Source organism: Anolis sagrei, chromosome 2 (assembly GCF_037176765.1).
Source record: "Anolis sagrei isolate rAnoSag1 chromosome 2, rAnoSag1.mat, whole genome shotgun sequence".
NCBI classification, from domain to species: domain Eukaryota; kingdom Metazoa; phylum Chordata; class Lepidosauria; order Squamata; family Dactyloidae; genus Anolis; species Anolis sagrei.
Genome location: NC_090022.1, coordinates 36,978,561 through 36,997,042, shown reverse-complemented (window position 1 = coordinate 36,997,042; position 18,482 = coordinate 36,978,561). Strand labels below are relative to the sequence as shown.

Here is an 18,482-nt window from a genome sequence, read left to right as displayed (position 1 = left end):
AGACAATGCCATTGCTGTTGCCCGTTTTTAGTCAAAAGATATTTAGCCGCCTGTGCTCCTTCTATTTTTATCAATTTTATACTAATTTATGCAATGCTTTTGATATAGGAGTACTGATATGAAATAAATAAGCCAAGTAGGTTTCCATGTCCAACCGGACAAATGGATCCTTGTCTGCAGATTCATAGTCCCACATTCAAAATCACTATACCTTCTTGTGGGAAAACTTGGGCTAAAACTACCAACTTGGCCTACATGCAGCTCCCAAAGGCTGTTCACTGTACTACCCTTTCTGACAAAAAAAGAGCATTGGTTCTTCTATGAGCCTCCAGAGTAAATGGTTCACATGCCCAATAGGACAAGGGCCTCTCTGTACTATACCCTCCAAAATTTCACTTAGGGAAACCAATGAGCACATGAACAAGCAATATAAGACTGTGGCAAACATTCTTAATGGGCAGAACACACAAACTGGGTTAAAACTGCAAAAGTTTATTGTTGCTTGAGCCTAGTGGAAAGGGCAAGTCTCTACCCCACCCCTTTCTGCTTAATTAGTTGGATGCAGTTTTTGCACTTTGACTTCCATAACCTGAAAACAAAGCAAAAGAGTGAAAAGGAGGAGGGATAGGAAGAAGCTGGAATGTTTTAAAGCAATTGAAAAAAGTGGGAGGATAGAAATTTAATCAAAACTACCCTTGATAAATCTGGATAGTTGGAGTGAATGCTGTATTGCAAAATTGGTGAGTTTTTTGCCCTGGAGTAGAAGAGGATTTCCAGCCACTTTCACTTTTGTTTTGTTTGTTTGTTTCCTTATTTGGCATTTTTAGCAGCCAATTTGGGTTTTAGAAAGTCCCATAGGCAGACAGTTGGTCATAGTACTCCTAGATCAAATGTCAGAAACCAAAAGATCTTTCACTAAAAATTAATATGCCAGGAGAAGGCAGTAGGCAAATAGCTCATTCCCCCAATAGATTTAATATGCCTGTTGTCATTACATCTGAATAAGACCAATGTCTTTAGATGGAATATAAAAACACAAGCTCAATTCACATTAATTGGTGACCACTTGACTTCATTCTAAAAAAAAATGTAACATTCATCTTTAGAGAAAAGAAGACACGTGTCCCCCACCCACTCACCACATCCTATTGCTTAAGGAGTCCAGTTTGCACATTCAGTTTACAATTTCTTCTCCACCCTGTCAAATATGGCACGTTTCCCATGTGTACCATTCACAGCCAATGGCAGGAGGTAAGATGCATCATGGGGGGAGGGGAACATTGTATCAACAAACTGTGAAAATATATACGTGTGTACACGCACAACATATTCTGTAGGGAACACACTGTCTATTTGAAAACAGTTGAATATTGTATACTACTTTGGAACAAACAGTCCCAAGTTGTCTCCCACTAACTCTTTCCAGTCCCCTTCACTATATTGTACATTCACACACACACACACACACACACACACACACACACACACATATAGCCATTTTGCACTACAGGGCTCTTGTGTACAAGAAAATATATTTAGACATTTTTTTATAATAGGGCATAGCTCTGAGCTTCCAAAGCAAGGATAGAGACATACTGTTTTTCAAAAGAGTTTCACAGTTGCAAGGCATCTACAGAGAAAGCTCTATTTTGAGTCATTCTATGTCCAAACAACTTTCAGGTTGGCTGGACACAGAACAGGGACTTTGTAGATGGTAATAGACTCTGGAGACATCTGGCAGGTGGAGATTGCCTTTCGGATATCATGGTTCCAGGTTTATAGGACACACGTGACTGTATACCATTCTCCATAACTTCTTCATACCCAAAGTCCCACTCACCTTACAAGCATAAATCAAATTAACACTGCTGGCCAGGCTACAGTTATCTGATCCAAAGGACAATCTGAAGTTTCCAGAGCCAGTGTCAATGTTAACACAAGTCTAACTTGAATGATAATTCTGTTTATTCAATTTGAAACCAATGAAAAAGTAAAATCCCCAATGAAGCCAAAACCTTGCTCTTAGCAAATCTCAGTTCTGGCATGTCAGCATGACAAAAAGAAAAGGGAAACATTAAAAACCAGGGAGGAGGATAGCCAACAACAATCATAACACTAGCAAGGTAAGAGGAGAAAATAGTGAAACAGTGAGATAATAAGGACATTATCATATTGAAAAAGGAAAACACACCTTTTTAATACATAAAGAAGTTTGTGTGGGATGATAGTTAAAGACAGACACCTTAAACAACCAGTAGAGAGAATATGGATCTCACCTTTGAGGGAGGAATTTGGAGGTGCCTCATTTTCCTGAGGCCTTAAGCATCAAAGCATACCTTCTTGCAGCACTATGACAGCAGTACAACAACAGCTCAGAGCACTGAAAACTCCTGGCTGATTCACATACACTTCCAAATTTGTACTTGATAAAAACCAGGTTTTCTATGCCCATGTAGAGGAGGTTAACTATGAGACATTTCACCCATCATTCCTAATGGCAAGATCTCAGGGCACAAGCTGAAGTTTAAGGGAACTTTGACCTGGGTAAGCACTGAGGAGACAAATCTCAGGGTGAGGAGCACTGAATATGGAAAAACTATTTGTGTGTTTGGAAAACCAATGCTTTGGCTTGGAAGCTACCCTTTTCTAGCTAGATTTCCTGGCTCAATGTAAAAATGTATGTCATCCTTATATAACATTGATATATCAAAAAGGAATTGCTGTATCAGATTGCCAAATCTCAGGACCTGAGGCTCGAATTTTCAGGGGTCATGTCCAGGGGGAGACAAGAATGCAAATTCTCCACTTTTGTGGGCTAAGCTCCAGACAAGCGGAAAGTGTTGGGTACAAATTGCTGACAATAGGAGTGGTCATCATACAATCCTCTAGATCAGTGGTTCCCATCCTGTGGTCCACGGACCACTAGTGGTCCCTGAGAACTAAAATATGGTCTGTGAAGCAAAGACCTTGTAAAATACACTGAGTCAGTGCAATTACATTTCAGAGTGTCGATGTTACCTGTGTTTTCAAAGCAAAAAATATCCTGGTTTACCATGGCTGACAGCAGCTCCGCACCAGGGAAGATGGGAAGGGGGAAGAACAGGAAGGAGGAGCAGAGGGAAAAAAGGAGGAAGAGGAAGAAGAGCCCTTTGCACTAAGCCTGCCTCTTCCTGCCTGAACTCACATAGCGTCTCCTCTGCAAAACACCTGAGATGGAGCCCTGGCAGCCTGGGTGAGGTACAGCCCACTTCCCTCCCTCTTTCCTTCTTACTTTCTTTCTTTCCTACCATCCCTCCTTCTTTTCATCCCGCCTTCCCCTCTTCCTTCCTTCCTTCCTTCCTTCCTTCCTTCCTTCCTTCCTTCCTTCCCTCTCTCTCCAGCCCTTCTTGCTTGCTTGCTTCTCTCCCTCCTTTCTTCCTTGGCCCCATCCTCCCTCCCACTCCCTCCCCTCCCTCCTTCCACACACTACCCCAACAACAGGGAACATTTTCAGCTTCAGGTCTAACATGGGAATCTTTGCATCCCGCATTGTTTTTCCACCAAATGCAAAAATAAAATCATTGTGGCTATCTACTTCAGTGACATCAACTTTGCCAAATTTCAGCATGCCTGACACAGAGGTTTGCCAATGAGCACAATAAAACAGGAACATCCCAACAAAGAAACAGAAAATCAACCAGTCTGGATTTGTTCCAGGGTGAACTGTTATGCAGGCTCCGATACCAACAAAAACTGTGGAACTAGACAATTCAGGTTTATGTATCTGTGAAATGTCCAGGGTGGGTGAAAGAACTCTTATCTGTTTGAGGCAAGTATGAATGCTGCAGTTGGCCAGCTTGATTAGCATTGAATTGCCTTGCAGCATCAAAGCTTGGTGCTTCCTTGGGGGAATCCTTTGTTGGGAGGTGTCAGAGCCTAGTTTCCAACAGACCTCACAACTTCTGAGGATGCCTGCCATAGATGTTGGTGAAACATCAGGACAGAATGCTTCTAGAGCATGGGCACACAGCCCAGAAAACTCACAGCGACCCAATTTCCATCACTGTTTTTGCAGAGGGGTTTAATATCTGCCTGACACTTTGTAGGCAACCACTGAACTCCTTTTGCAATTTTGCTCTAATCTAGCTCTGTAATCTAGTTCCCACCAGCACATTAGGACATCAAGAGTTAGCAGCCTTAGGCAAAAGCGAAGAACTTTGAACCTTGAACTATGCTCACTGTGATATTTCACTATTGTTTGTATAATGTTTCTGTGTTATTTTATTTGCGCATGAAGTCAAGAAATTAAAGCCATTTGTTCTTTTAGCATATCCGTTTTAGTGAGGCTTACATTTCCCTTCAAGTTCCTTCTGCTTTTATTTCTTATAGATCCCTTGATAGTTGTCAGTCCTTTGTCAATTTGCCTTTGCCTTTCTGCTACTGGCTGAACATACTTGTTCGGTTGCTTTACATATATCTTCAGTGACATCATTCTCATTTTCATTCCTTACATTTTCCCCAGTAGATATTAAAAGGTCTTTTGTACGACCAGCATAGCTCCATGCTCCCCCTGCCCTCTTATATCAGAGCCACCTGTAGTTTTTCATCTTGGTATTGTCTAGCATTTCCTCTATTCTTTGTAATATTTTATGAAAGTTTTCCATGTGGAAATGAAGATTGCCTAATGATCTCTTAAATATTGTTTTTTCCCCCCATGTACTCAGCATATTGAAAAGGGAGATGATTTCAAAGAGGACTGAGGCAGTTTTCAACAGTTTAAAGACCAGCTTCATTGCCTTCTTAGTAGTTTCTCACATTGTGGAAACAGTTATATAAAGATAGCATGAAATATTAGGTGTTATTAAATAGAATTACATCCATTTGGTCCTCCTTATATAATATATAGGACATGCCTAAGGATCAGAAATCCTGCTAAATTACTTGCTTTTCACAAGTCCTTTCTTTCTCATGAGATCTCCAGAGAAAGAGCAATGCAATAAGCCTGCTTTTTTCCTGTCAAGCTTTCTGAAATAGAATAGATACTAAATATCTCTCAACAAAACCCATGTGTTTTTCCCATTGTGCAGAAATGCACACACCCACACAAACACAGATGGAGAGACTGACTGACCAAAATGTGCAAACAACCCATATGATGGTTTCAGGTTTCAAGAACTCATGCAACAAGATGAGCACTGTCATAGATTCCCTATGCCCTTTTGCACAAGCTTTGCAATTTGTACAAAGAAAAAAAGTGCTTCAAAAGACCCCTCAAGACCAGACTATCAGAAAATATATTCCTTTCCTTTAAAAGAAGTCAAAACTATTACTGTTTCTCATTATCCCATCACAAACAAGGATTTGTATCCTTATTAATGTGTGACTTTGGGTCATTTCCAATCCCTGGTTACCCTATTGCATGATTTTCCTGGCAATATTTGCTCAATAGGCTTACTATTGTCTTCCTCTGAGGTTGAGAGAATGAAACTTGCTCAGTCCCCAAAGGGACTTGGGCAGCTTACATATGGCACAAGGTGCCTAAAACAGCACATAAAATAAAACACAATATAAAATACAATTAAAGAAAACATATAGGCATATAAAACATGAACATAAGACTCAATTAAAGCAGCACTCATCAACAGTAAGCTGCTATAAACAATAGGACATGGGAATGGGATAGATGCCGAGCTGTAACCATGGGAAGAGGGTATGGGATGAAGTGCAAGGCTGCATGACTAATACATTGGACAATTAGGGACTAGGTGTTCTCAAAAGCTTGTTTGAACAGCCAGGTCTTTAGGTCCCTACAGAATGAGGACAGTGTGGGGCCTACCTAATCTCCCTGGGGAGGGTATTTCAAAGCCGGGGGGGCACCACCAAGAAGAAGGCCTCTCCCTCGTCTCCACCAACTACACTTGTAATGGTGGCAGGACCAAGAGGAAGGCCTCCCCAGCAGATTTTAGAGCCTGTGCCAGTTCATTGGGGGGTGGGGGATATGGTCACGAAGATAGACAGGACCTGAATTGTTTAGGGCTTTGTAGGTAATAACCTGCACTGAATTGAGTAATAACCTGCACTGAATTGAAACTTATCAGAAACCAACAGAGCTGCTTTAATAAAGGAATAGTGTGCTCCCTATAGCTAGCCCCAGTTATTTGCACCAATTACCATTTCTGGACTATCTTCAAAGGCAGCCCCATGCAGAGTGCATTGCAGTAATCCAATCTAGATGTAACTAAGGCATGGACCACCATGGCCAAGTCAGGCTTTTCGAGGTATAGTCACAGTTGGCACACAAACTTTAACTGTGCAAAGGCCTTCCCAGCTACCACAGATACCTGAGCTTCAAGCATCAGTGCTGAGTCCAGGAGGACCCCAGACTGTGGACCTGCATTGTCAGGGGTAGTGTAACCCCATCGAGTACCCTATACCTCAATCAGCCTCACGACTGACGAGGAGAACCTCTGTTTTATCTGGATTAAGCTTCATCTTGTTAGCCCTCATCCAGTCCATTACATCTGCCAGGCACTGGTCTAGGATCTGGAAGGGTTCCTTAGATTTTGGTGGAAAGGATTAGTAGAGTTGTATGTCATCTACATTCTTTGGGGCCCTTAGATATGCCCAATAGATATGCCCAATATTATCAAACCAAAAAGGCTTGGAACAACTATTAGTGAATATCAAACAAGCAAGTGCAAAAACAAGGTTACAGTTTAATACTATAAAAGCAAAAAAGATCACAAACAAGGGTAATGAAGACATAGAAATGGTTAAAAGATTCAATTAAAATGGAGACTGTAGTCAAGAAACCAAAAGAATGAAACTTGGAAGGGATGCCTTGAAGGAACTAGATAAGTTCTTCAAGTGTAGATATATATCATGAAATACTCAAGTCAGGATCATCCACATCATACTTCTGATTTCTGTGCACGGTTGCATAATCTGGATGGTCAAAAAGAACATCAACTTATGAGAAATATATTTTTGAAGAGAGTTCTGTGTATACGACAAACTTCCAACCAGGGATGTTAATGCCCACAAGCAACTCAAGGCTGAACTTTCACTATAAGCCATGACATGACTCATTAAGAGATGATAATGCTAGGTCAAGTTGAAGACAGTAGGGAAAAAAGAGAAACAACCACAATGGAGGAGAATTAAGTCAAGAAAGCTACATCCTTGAGTATATAAGATCTTAATAACAGGGGGTCTTTTAATTTGCATTGTGTCACATTTATTGTTAACTCCTTCAGTCCCTATTTCAGAAGAATTGTTTCAAAGGGCACATGGAACAAGGTCCACAGTAGACTAACTAAAAAGGTTCCAAAAGTTTTTGTGCAGACTTTATGAGAAAGTATGTGTTCTTTTAAAGCTTGAACAAAAACATACATGTCTTTTGGTTACTTTAACAAAGGTAATATGGACTTTGAGATTTCTCATAGGTTAAACATGCCTACCAGCATCATGTAATAGTTGGAGCACTGGACTACAATTGTGCAGAATAGGGTTTGATTCCCTACTCAGCCATGAAAATCCACTGAGTGACCTTGTGCAAATCATACACCCTCAACCCCAGAAAACTCTATGACAGGTTTGTTTTAGGATTGCCGTAGGTCAGAAATAGTTTGAAGGCATACAACAAGCAACAGCAAATATGGCCATATCTGCCTTTTTTTAAAAATTTGATGCCTTTCTCTTGTATCTATGAAACCTTATGTGCCCAAGCCCAGTATGTAAGGTAGCGAAGATCATCCCCACATATTGGCTTCCCATACTGTTTATACCTGATGGCAACCGCACCATTATAGGGATCATCGGTAAATGAATGTGAGCCACCTGCCAATTTAGTTAGCAGTGCTGTGGGACACTGAGTGTACTTCTCACAAACCCAGTCACCTTTAGAGAGTGAGGGCATAGCTGACATTACTGTTGGGGACTAGCTAGTGTCCTGCCCCTTCCCAAAGATGCTGCTCCTAATGCTTGCCCTGTCTTCTGTAAGCAAGATAATAGTGTGTTGTTTATTCATTCAGTAGTTTCCAACTTTTCGTGATGTCATTGACCAGCCATGCTAGAGCTCCCTGTCGGCCATCGCCACCCACAGCTCCTTCAAGGTAAAGCCAGTCACATCAAGGATAACATCCATCCATTTTGCCCTTTGCCAGCCCCTCTTCCTTTTTCCTTCCTTTTCCCCAGCATCATTATCTTCTTCAGCCTTTCCTGTTAACTAATTATGTGGCCAAAGTACTTCATCTTTGCCTCTAATATCCTTCCCTCTAGTGTGCAGTCAGGCATTATTTCCTGGAGTATGGACTGGTTTGATCTTATCACGGTCAAGGCCACAAATGAAAATATCTGTAATTACTCCTGTAGGCCTCCGATAGACAAAAGAAACCAAGTGGAAATTTAGAATGAATTTTGTTTATATTTTTAACTCAGATTTCATATAGGTTGGATATGTTTCAGATTCTGGAAAACCTGTATTTGCATATACATGCATCATGAGATATCTTGAAGATAAGATTCAAGTCTAAACACAAAAATCATTTAGGTTTCATATACACTTTCTATACATATCCTGGAAGTGACTATATACATATTTTTTAACAATGTTGTCCCTGAAACAAAGTTTGTGCACACTTAACCATCAGAAAAGGAAGGTGTTACTTTCTCAACCACTGATGCCTTTTCAGGAACTCATACAAGCAGAGATTTTTGAGATTTAAGATCTCTGCTTTGATAATGGAGTGCCTGTCAGTTTGATTTTCTGTGATATTCAAGCCACCTTTGATTTTATGATTTTGTGCCATTTTTTGCATTTACACAATTTCTAGGTTTGTTCCTGTTAAGGCCCATGGAAAACTTTATGCTAAAACTAGGATGCTGTGTTGTGAGGGGAAATCACTTTTCAGAACAAAAGGATGGATGAGTCATATCATGTATACCTCACTTCCTAGATTATTTTGAAGGCGATCATGTTTATGTTTGGTAACTATAAATGGAATAAGAGACCCTGAACTCTTCTGTTCCTTGTTTCAAAATCTCCATGCAAAGCATTCAGTGACAAAAAAGAAAAAAGATCTCTCCATGCAGCTCCACTTAAATTGAAGTCCAAGGGCTTCATAGCTGCAAGTCCACCAAATGATATTCAAAATGTTCTGCATCAGTATTTAAAGAAGCACTTTGATTTATGAAGTCTAGGATGCCCAAGACTGAGGAAAACTTGGCTTCGTTCATTTTCTTGCCCTACCGTATCTTAACAGCCAACTGCAATTGTTCAGAAGACCTGTATTCCCATACAAATTATGGACCCCAAGAATAAAAATCTTGAAGTGTGGAGAGAACATAGCAGTTGGGATGGAAGTACTGGATGATGATTTCAATAAGGAGACACCGGGGACTTATGTTTTTATTGGTTTTATATGTTTTTATATTTTATATGCTAATGTTTTTAATTGTATTTTATGTTGTTGGGGGCATCAAATTGTGCCGACTGTAAACCGCCTTGAGCCACCTTCAGACTGAGAAAGGTGGTATATAAATACAGTAAATAAATAAATAATATGCTAGGCAACAAATTGCAACCATTTTTTCCTTATTAAAAATAGAGATGAAGCCGTCTAAAAGAACCATGTTAAATTAGAAAATTGTACCTCGATTTATCTTCCTCCATTTTTTTATATTCACTCTTTTTCCTTGATGCAGTGTTTTAATCTTCTTTAAACAGTGGCTAACTGAAAGCGGCGAACTCAAAGTAAACGATGCATTTCTAATAATATAAATATGAAAAATAGCAATTGCTCAGGGACTACAACTGAATATATTATAATCCCGGTTCATTTTCATCATTAGCACGTTTCCATTTCCTTTAATGTGCTCTTGCATTCTCAAATCATACCACAAATGCAGAGATACAGATGTATGCATAATATGTATATATATATTTTCATCTCCTGATTAAAAAAACACTCTCCTTCCAAAAAAATAAAAGAAGGAAGGAAAGAAGGGAGGGAGGGAGAGCTCTATTTCCCTAAAGCACCCTTAGTGTTTTGCCCTATCCAGACAGGGCAAACTGGATCCATGGTGTTACATTCCTGTCAAATTCCACTCATCTGTCAAAGTAGTGGATTATTTCTTGAGAGGCTGGAATTGGCTGCCTTGCATCAGAACACCATCAATCTTACTCATGTAGGGTGCAGGCTGGCTGCCTTGCAAAGTCTCACAAGAGGAAAAGCTCTGCTGTTCCTAAGCAGGTGATGAGGCAGCTGTAAAACCTTCACTCTGCCCGTATCACAGCCCTGGTGAAAGATATGTCATATTCCCCATCTCTCCGGTACTTTGTATGCGCCCTGTGTCATGCTCTTCTAGCTTCATAAAGAAGGTGATTTTTCAATCTTAGGCAAATGCTGCAAACCAGCAGAAGCTCTATCCCTCATTTTTTCTCATCATGTCACTTGTTTCAACTGATTGTGCAAAAATGAGATTAGATTTTCCTTTTGACTATTTATTTATTTAGGAGTTTGTTTATCCATTGTGCTGCCACTCGTGTCGCTTCATGGCTAGCAATCCCAATACCCTTCTGTTTCTGGGGGTGTGTTTGTATTCTTGCATTAATGACTCCCAAAGGAGGGCATACAAACTGGTTGTTCTACTAACAATTAAGATGACAGCTGTCAAACAGCAAGACAGGCATGATTCATCAAAGTTTGAGACTCAAAACATAAGACAGAACGTGCAAACCACTGGGATCCACGAGCACTATAGGCATACAAGTGCAGCTTTGAGAGCAAAATTCTTGTCTTATTCAATCATTCCATCGATTCTCTATGACTTTTGTAAAGTTGGGTTCTAGTCTATTACAGTAAACTCTCAGTGAACCAGGATTCTTGGGGATTGGTAGATGCTGAATAAATGAAGTTTTCTGGTTGCTTAAGAGTTACTAGGAGCCTCTGGTGGCACAGCAGGTTAAACCACTGAGCTGCTGAACTTGCTGACTGAAAGGTCAGCAGTTCAAACCTGGGGAGTGTGGTGAGCTCCTGCTGTTAGCCCCAGCTTCTGCCAACCAAGCAGTTCTAAAACATGAAAATGTAAGTAGATCAATAGGTACTGCTTTGGTGGGAAGGTAATGGTGCTCCATGCAGTCATGCCAGCCAATTGACCTTGGAGGAGTCTATGGACAACGTTGGCTGTTCGGCCTAGAAATGGAGATGATTACCATCCTCAGCAGTCAGACATGACTAGACTTAACATCAAGGGGAAACCTTTACCTTTACCTATTCCTTAAGAGTTACTATTAAAAATAGGCCTATCTAATACTATACCCCATAGTACATTGTACTATAAACTCTGTATTGACTTGATATTAATATTGAAAGCTAGTAATTAAAAGCAAATAAAGAAAATGTAACTTAATGTAACACAGCTTTACTGTATAATAAAAACATCTTTGTGAATATAGCGTGCAATTTTAGTTAAATATTTTTCTGGTTGCTTGAGTTCTGCTTAATTGAGAGTCTACTATACTTTATTGTCTAGGAAAGAGGGTTAAAACTCCTGAAGGCTTGAAAATGATTCCACCACCTCTTGATGTTTATGGTGTATGATCTCATGCTTCAATCCATCCATATTCCCAAATTAATCTGGTTTGACATGACACATTAAAATTTCATCATTACTACATTTCACCTAATGAAAGATGTTTTCCAGGGTTGTTGCCAACTCTCATTTGTGTGAATGCACTGATGCCAATTGATTATGTCGTGGATACTTCCTGGACAGTAAGCTCATGGAGCAAAGTCCAAAAATGAGTAGTCAGCCTTGAAATATTACACTGTTGGTATCGACTTGCAGAATAGCAACCTAATGAATGCCCTAGACTCAATCTTACCTTAATCAGTTTCTGAGGAAAAATCCTTTCTGCCCTTTCAACCATTGAGCATCACTGACATTATTATGCAGCATATCAAACAGTATTGTTCATGTTATCACATAGGCGAACAACTCCAAAAACCACGAACGGCAATCTTTGATAAATTCAACCATTATTTATGCCTACTGCAAGTATTGCAAGAAGAATGAATAACTTCATAAGACTAGAAGGGTTGACAAAGTTTATCTGGACATAGCTTTCAGCACACTTACCTGGAAGTAAATCCCACTCATCACAGGGAATGTACTTCTATGTAAATGTGCACACAATTGTCCTGTAATTTCACAGAAGGTTGTCATGCCCACCCTTACTCTCATACTGTATTCTTAAATACATTTTGCACATTGCAGTCATTTAATGCATGGTTCTGCTTTCTTTCTTTTGTTTTGTTTTCTCTCTTTCCACTTGAACAAAATTTGCTACTGAAGAAATGCCACTGCCTCTCCATTTGCATTCTCAGCCCCCAGCAAACGTGGGCAAGCAAACTCTTCTGTATGCAAGAACTGATCTTTAATATGTATATGTGTAGAGAGAGGTGGAACTTGTTTCTCAATTGGCAAATGTAAAGCAAAGCAGAATCATCTTAAGTTACATAACTCCATGATTTCTTTTCTCCACAGGAAAAACGAAAGCTTACTCTCCTTCCACTCAAACAAATACCATATTATAATGGAGAATGACTAAACGATGATCTAGATGGGTTTCCCATGGTGGCCCTCCTTTACAATACAAGAAAACCGACTGAAACACAGACACAGAGCACTAAATAGATTTAGCATTTTCACACCAGGTGATCGATTATTAAGTTGATTTCGGTGTCATACAGAAAGGCAACTTATACAGCTTCAGATGTAAAACAGCATCCGGAGAGCAAGTGAGACATACTCATAATACATACATATTCACACATGTATCAATGCATCGCAGTTCTCTTCCCAAATGACAAAGTGAGTTTGTCTCACAGTATCCACAATGTGAGGACAGTCCTACCTGGTCTGTGCAGGTGATGCTGCTGGAAGGTGTGGTGGAGGGAGCCCTGACAGAGTAGCATGGCACATGCACTTATCCACAAATACAGGACCCAGGACGTTGAAGAGACCATGGCCATTCTCTAAAGGAGAGGTTAGACAAGAATTAGCAACCCCCAGCAAACAAATCCATCTTCTGTTTGCACTCAGATCCAACTTGGCTTCTGAATCACATTGAAAGGGGCACATTGGCAGGATACCTAAACTTCCTCATAGAATCATTGAGTTGGAAGAGACCTTGCGGCCCATCCAGTCCAACCCCTTGCCAAAAAGCAGGAAAATCACATTAAAAGCACCCCCAATAGATGGCCATCCAGCCTCTGTTTAAAAGTCTCCAAAGAAGGAGCCTCTTCGTCCAGGCTGCAGTTGTCACACAACAAAGAGCCCCTCCAAGAGAGCCAAAGAAAAGGTTACTAGATTGACTTTAAATAATTTAGAGGCGCACATGAATTTGCTACTATGGCTAACAAAAGCCCGAGTGGCTCTGCTGGAGGTAGGATTGTGCCTACAAAAGCTCCTGTCACAACAAATGGGTCAGTCTTTAAGGTTCCACACGATGCTCTTCTCACAGAAGCTAAGATATGCCTGCTCCTGCTATTTATACCTTGAGAAGGTGAGAGAAAAAGAATGCAGTTACATATAACTCCAGAAAAAGCAGAAATAGGTTTCTTGTTTTGTTTTGAGTTTGTTTGTTTTTTGTGGCTTCAGATTGGCTACATGACAATTACGCCACATCGGTAGGCAATTATTTTGACTGATCTTTGGGTGGCAAATGCTGGATCCACTCCAAAGCAGAGTAATGTGGAACACAGAGGTTGCATCCCAGCCACCAAATGTTTCCGCTGCGTGTTGACTAGGCACACAGCAAGAGTCCCAGATGCAAGTGTGTCCTTTGCCTGTGAAGGCTGCATCTCACAACCTTTAGGGAGCCCAGCTGCATACAGAGAAAAACTAATTTGGGGGCAGTGGGGGGAATCTCAGGACATTGTAAAGCACACTGTAAATAATAAGTTGACAATCTGCAGCAGGATGCACTGGAAACCAATTCTCCCTTCACAACCCAGTAAGTCTAATACCTCTCCAGTCAGGACTGAATCGTTTTTAACTTAGAAGGCCATTAATTTTTAATTGCAATGTTGTCTGCTTACCAAAGTAATTGTTTCTCAGAATCATGCTCGTCTAACCCACATTCTAATTTTTTTCTTGTCTTCAGCCCAAGAACATCTAAAGAACATTTGCACAATTAGACTGGATTTCAGAGGGAGCAGAGAAAGCGATAAGGATGTTTGTTATTTTCAGAAATCTAATTGAATCAAAACTTTGAAGGAAATCTTGTTGTAAAATCTCGTTATTTTTGTGTGGTAGTAATGAGTGACACATACCACAGTGGAGCAGGGCAATTACCAGCATTCTCCCAATTGTTCATATAAGTTTTGTGCGTGTGTCTGTGATTGCAATCTATAAACAGCGTGACTTGAACACCCCTGTTTCAAAGCCTTTAAGAATTGCCAGGTTTTTCAAGGCTTGGCTGCGCTTGGATCAGCCACTTCCTTTAACAACACCTTCTGCTGCATTTCACATTGCCAGATTAATCAAACTTCAGGCACACTCCTCCGTCAGCCAATGACAAGATCGCACTTTATATCTAATAATCCAATCAGCTGTACATCGTCCCCACCATCACCTCCCCACAACACCTGCCCCCACCCACAGGAAGGGAGAAAAGGCTTTCAAGACCAAAGGAACCTCTTTTCTCATGCTAAACAAGGAGGTTGGGCTTCACCATTCTTTTCAGTACAAATGGAGTCAGGAGTGACCCATTGTTAGGATATGTTCAGGCTGGGTGAACACTGAACAGCTACCTTCAGGTCAGCCCTAGCGAGTGTGCCCAAGCACAATCGGTGGTCTCATCATCATCATTCCTATGATCACACAGTGTAGTGGATGCCGTTATTATTATTGATATGATCTCGACAAACTGCTCCTTTGGAGAAAAAGCAAAGACAAAGCTAACTGGATCAAATGCAACTTTTCCTGACTCAAAGGAGAGACATAATTAACTGCAAACTAGCAAAACAGGGTTGTGATCAGCGGGATGCTGCTTAATTCCCTCTCTCTGCGTATCTGCTGTACTTATTGGGTCTATAAATACTTGTTCTCCCTGCTGTTCACTTTTGTCTGTGCTATAGTTCTGTCTTCCTTTTCCTGCACACACACACACACTTAGCCACTTATCCCTTAACACCCTTCCGCCTCCTTCCATCCTTTTACAGAACATCCCCCACAAAGAGTTCTCCTTTCCATAAAGAGAGAATGAACTACCAATATTTAAAAAAACTCTAAAATCAGGGCAGTAAATAAAGGACAACACTCAGAAGACAGGGGAATTCCAAACAAGAAACAATCAGGGCCAGTTAACACCTGCCAACAAAGGATTGCTGGGAGAAAAATCCCAATGCGATTTTCCTGATTCTTGGTAGCAGGGTTGGACTGGATGGCCCATGAGATCTCTTCCAACTCTATGATTCTATTATTCCCCCAGGCAGGAAACAGCCAGGCTTTGAAGCTGCCAGGTTATTTAATGCTAATCAAGCTGGCCAATTACAATATCCACATTTGTCTCAGGCAGACAAGAGTTCTTTCTCCCATCCTGGACATTGTTCCACAGATATATAAACCTCACTTGCCTAGTTTCCAACACCTCACAACCTCTGAGGATGTCTGCCACAGATGTGGGTGAAACGTCAGTAGAGAATGTCTCTGGAGCATGGTCGTACAGCCCAGAAAACTCACAGCAACCCAGAGAATGAACTGTTACCTGCAGACAAAGCTGGCGCCTCTATCTCTTGACCTCCACCCTCATTATCCTCATAATGAAATAAATTAAAGGAAAGGGGGCCTTTTAGCTGACTCATATACCATGTGAAATGCATATTAGGAAGAACTGGGCAGTGGAATAGGCAGCCTGGGAATGTGATGGAGTCTCTCCTTCTCTGGCGGTTTTTAAGCAGAGGCTGGATAGGGTGCTTTCATTGTCAAGGGTGCTTTGGTTGTGCTTTCCCTACATGGCAGGGGTTGGACTGGATGACCTTTGGGGTCTCCCCCAACTCTAGGAGTCTGTGGCTCTATGATTATGGTACAAAAGCGCTTTATAAACAACCTGGCAAGTGGGGCAAAAGTTAAAATAAGACAACGGAAACTTCCGAAGCTTCTTGTGCTCACCTTCCTGCACCCCAGGATAGTTCAGATACCCTGAACTATCCTGCTTTCAAAGCCTACCAAACCCATGTTCGATCTCAAAGCAGGGCTTAGATGTGCTGCTCTGAATCTCAGGGTGCATCTATGTGATGTAGGCAATTAATATCTATCTCTGCTTCTAAAATAATCCCAACACGAACATGCCCAAATCTCAAGAGACTGTGGAACAGGCATGGGCAAACGGGCCCTCCAGGTGTTTGGACTTCATAGATTCATAGAGTTGGAAGAGACCTGATGGGCCATCCAGTCCAACCCCCTGCCAAGAAGCAGGAAAATTGCATTCAAATCACCCCTGACAGATGGCCATCCAGCCTCTGTTTAAAAGCTTCCAAAGAAGGAGCCTCCACCACACTATGGGGCAGAGAGTTCCACTGCTGAACAGCTCTCACAGCCAGGAAGTTTTCCTCATGTTCAGATGGAATCTCCTTTCTTATAGTTTGAAGCCATTGTTCTACATTCTAGTCTCCAGGGCAGCAGAAAACAAGTTCGCTTCCTCCTCCCTATGACTTCCTATCACATGGCTAATATGTCTCCTCTCAGCCATATCTTCTTCAGGCTAAACATGCCCAGCTCTTTGAGCCGCTCCTCATAGGGCTTGTTCTCCAAACCCTTGATCATTTTAGTCGCCCTCCTCTGGACACATTCCAGTTTGTCACTATCTCTCTTAAGCGGCTGAAGGGGGAAAGGAAGGGGCCTGAGGCTGTTAGGAATGGTGGGAGTTGAAGTCCAAAACACCTGGAGAGCACAAGTTTGTCCATTCCTGCTGTAGAAGGGATGCATCACTAGCTCAATGCTATGGAGTCATTCAAGTTGGGGTTTTGGAAGGTCTTTCGCCTCCTCAGCCCAAGAGTGCAGGTGCCTCACCAAAACTACAACTCCCAGGATCCCATAGCACAGAGCCATGGCCGTGGGAGGGGTCTCAAACCGCGTTAATTCGGCGGTGTAGATGATGCCCCCCGCCCCCGCTCATTCCAAGTCTCTCTCGCCTCCTTCCTTACCTGAGTCTTGCAAGCCCTTCGAGCAGAGCGCGCCAGGAGCGGTCATTGGAAAAGCTTTTAACACTTTGTCACATCCATTTGCACCACGATCAGGGAGAAAAAATACCGAAGGGGAAAAATAGAGAGAGAGAGAGAGAAATGAGAGAAACCGAAGCAAAAAAAAGAAAAGGATCTTCTTCCTTCTTCCCCCCGTCCAAATGTTGAGTGAGGGTAGGAGATGCCTTCTTCTTGCTCCCTTCCTTCCTTCTTCCTTTCCCTCTCAAATCCTCTTCCAGTAGACTGGGTTTCTTCCTCCACCTTTCTCAGAAAAGTAGCCAAGGTTTCAAGGATGGCGAGGCTGTCATCTTTCCCTTCTTTCCCCGCTTTTTAAACCATCGGAAAGGGATCCAGAGAGAGAGAGAGAAACAGAGAGAGGGATGCGCAGCTCCCGGGGCGCTTCAACAGGAGGGTCGCTGAGTGCAGGCTTGCAGGAAAGGTGCCTCTTTCTTTCCCTCTTTTCTTTCCCTCTTTCTCGCTCTCTCTTTCTCTCCGGCGCAGAAAGGAAAAAACAGAGGTAACGTAGGAACGGGAGGAGGAAAAGCCCCGCTCGCTTATACACTACGGTTAAGTACCGAGAGTCTATTTCAATGCCTCCCCGGCTGGGGAAAGGATCGCGTGTCTTAAAGGGAGAGGTGCCGCGGCTTGCCAGCCTCACCTGCCACTCAGGGACACCTTGCCCCTTGGAAGGACCCAGAGCCTCAGCCCTCCAGTCCCTCACACGCAAACGGGGTCTGGCTCTCTCTCACAAGCCTCTCTCTAGGTCTCTCTCTCTCTCTCTCTCTCTCTGCTTTCCGCCTCCCTCTAACATCCGAGAAAAGGGAGGGGAGGCGAGAGGGCGCGGGTGGAGAAGCCGGAGCCTTTGGGGGGCCAGACAAGGCGGCATCTACACTGGAGGAGGAAGGCAGCTGGGCGCCACTTGAACTGCCATGGCTCAAGGCTGTGCAGCCCTAAGAGCTGTGACTCTATATGGTCTTGAGCCTTCTCCGCGGTGGCGGTGCCTCGCCAAACTACACATCCCACAGCCATGAAATAAGACTCTGAAATTGGTGCCCAACGACATTCATTTCTACCAGTCCTCAGGAAACAGGTAGACCATGTCAGGACGTTTGGAAATGTCCCTATAGGGCAACCTTGAGGCTGGGGAGTCATAGAGTTGGAAGAGACCCCATGGGCCACCCAGTCCAATCCCCTGCCAAGAAGCAGGAAAAAAATGCAGTCAAAGCACCCCCGACAGATCTGCTTAAAAGTCTC

General features: G+C 42.2%; 1 protein-coding gene across 2 annotated transcripts in view; it reads right to left on the bottom strand.

The window, feature by feature from the left end:
- TAFA1 (TAFA chemokine like family member 1) overlaps positions 1 to 18,146 on the bottom strand; it is a 429,474-nt gene extending 411,328 nt beyond the window's left edge. For both annotated transcript variants that reach the window (XM_067463462.1, XM_060766394.2), the window contains exons 1-2: positions 17,193 to 18,146; positions 12,899 to 13,019 (exon numbers count right to left, since the gene is read on the bottom strand). In XM_067463462.1, the coding sequence (XP_067319563.1) occupies positions 12,899 to 13,016 (118 nt within the window). In that variant the 5' untranslated portion in view covers positions 13,017 to 13,019; positions 17,193 to 18,146. The remainder of the gene's footprint in view (positions 1 to 12,898; positions 13,020 to 17,192) is intronic.
- Positions 18,147 to 18,482: the final 336 nt, after the last annotated feature.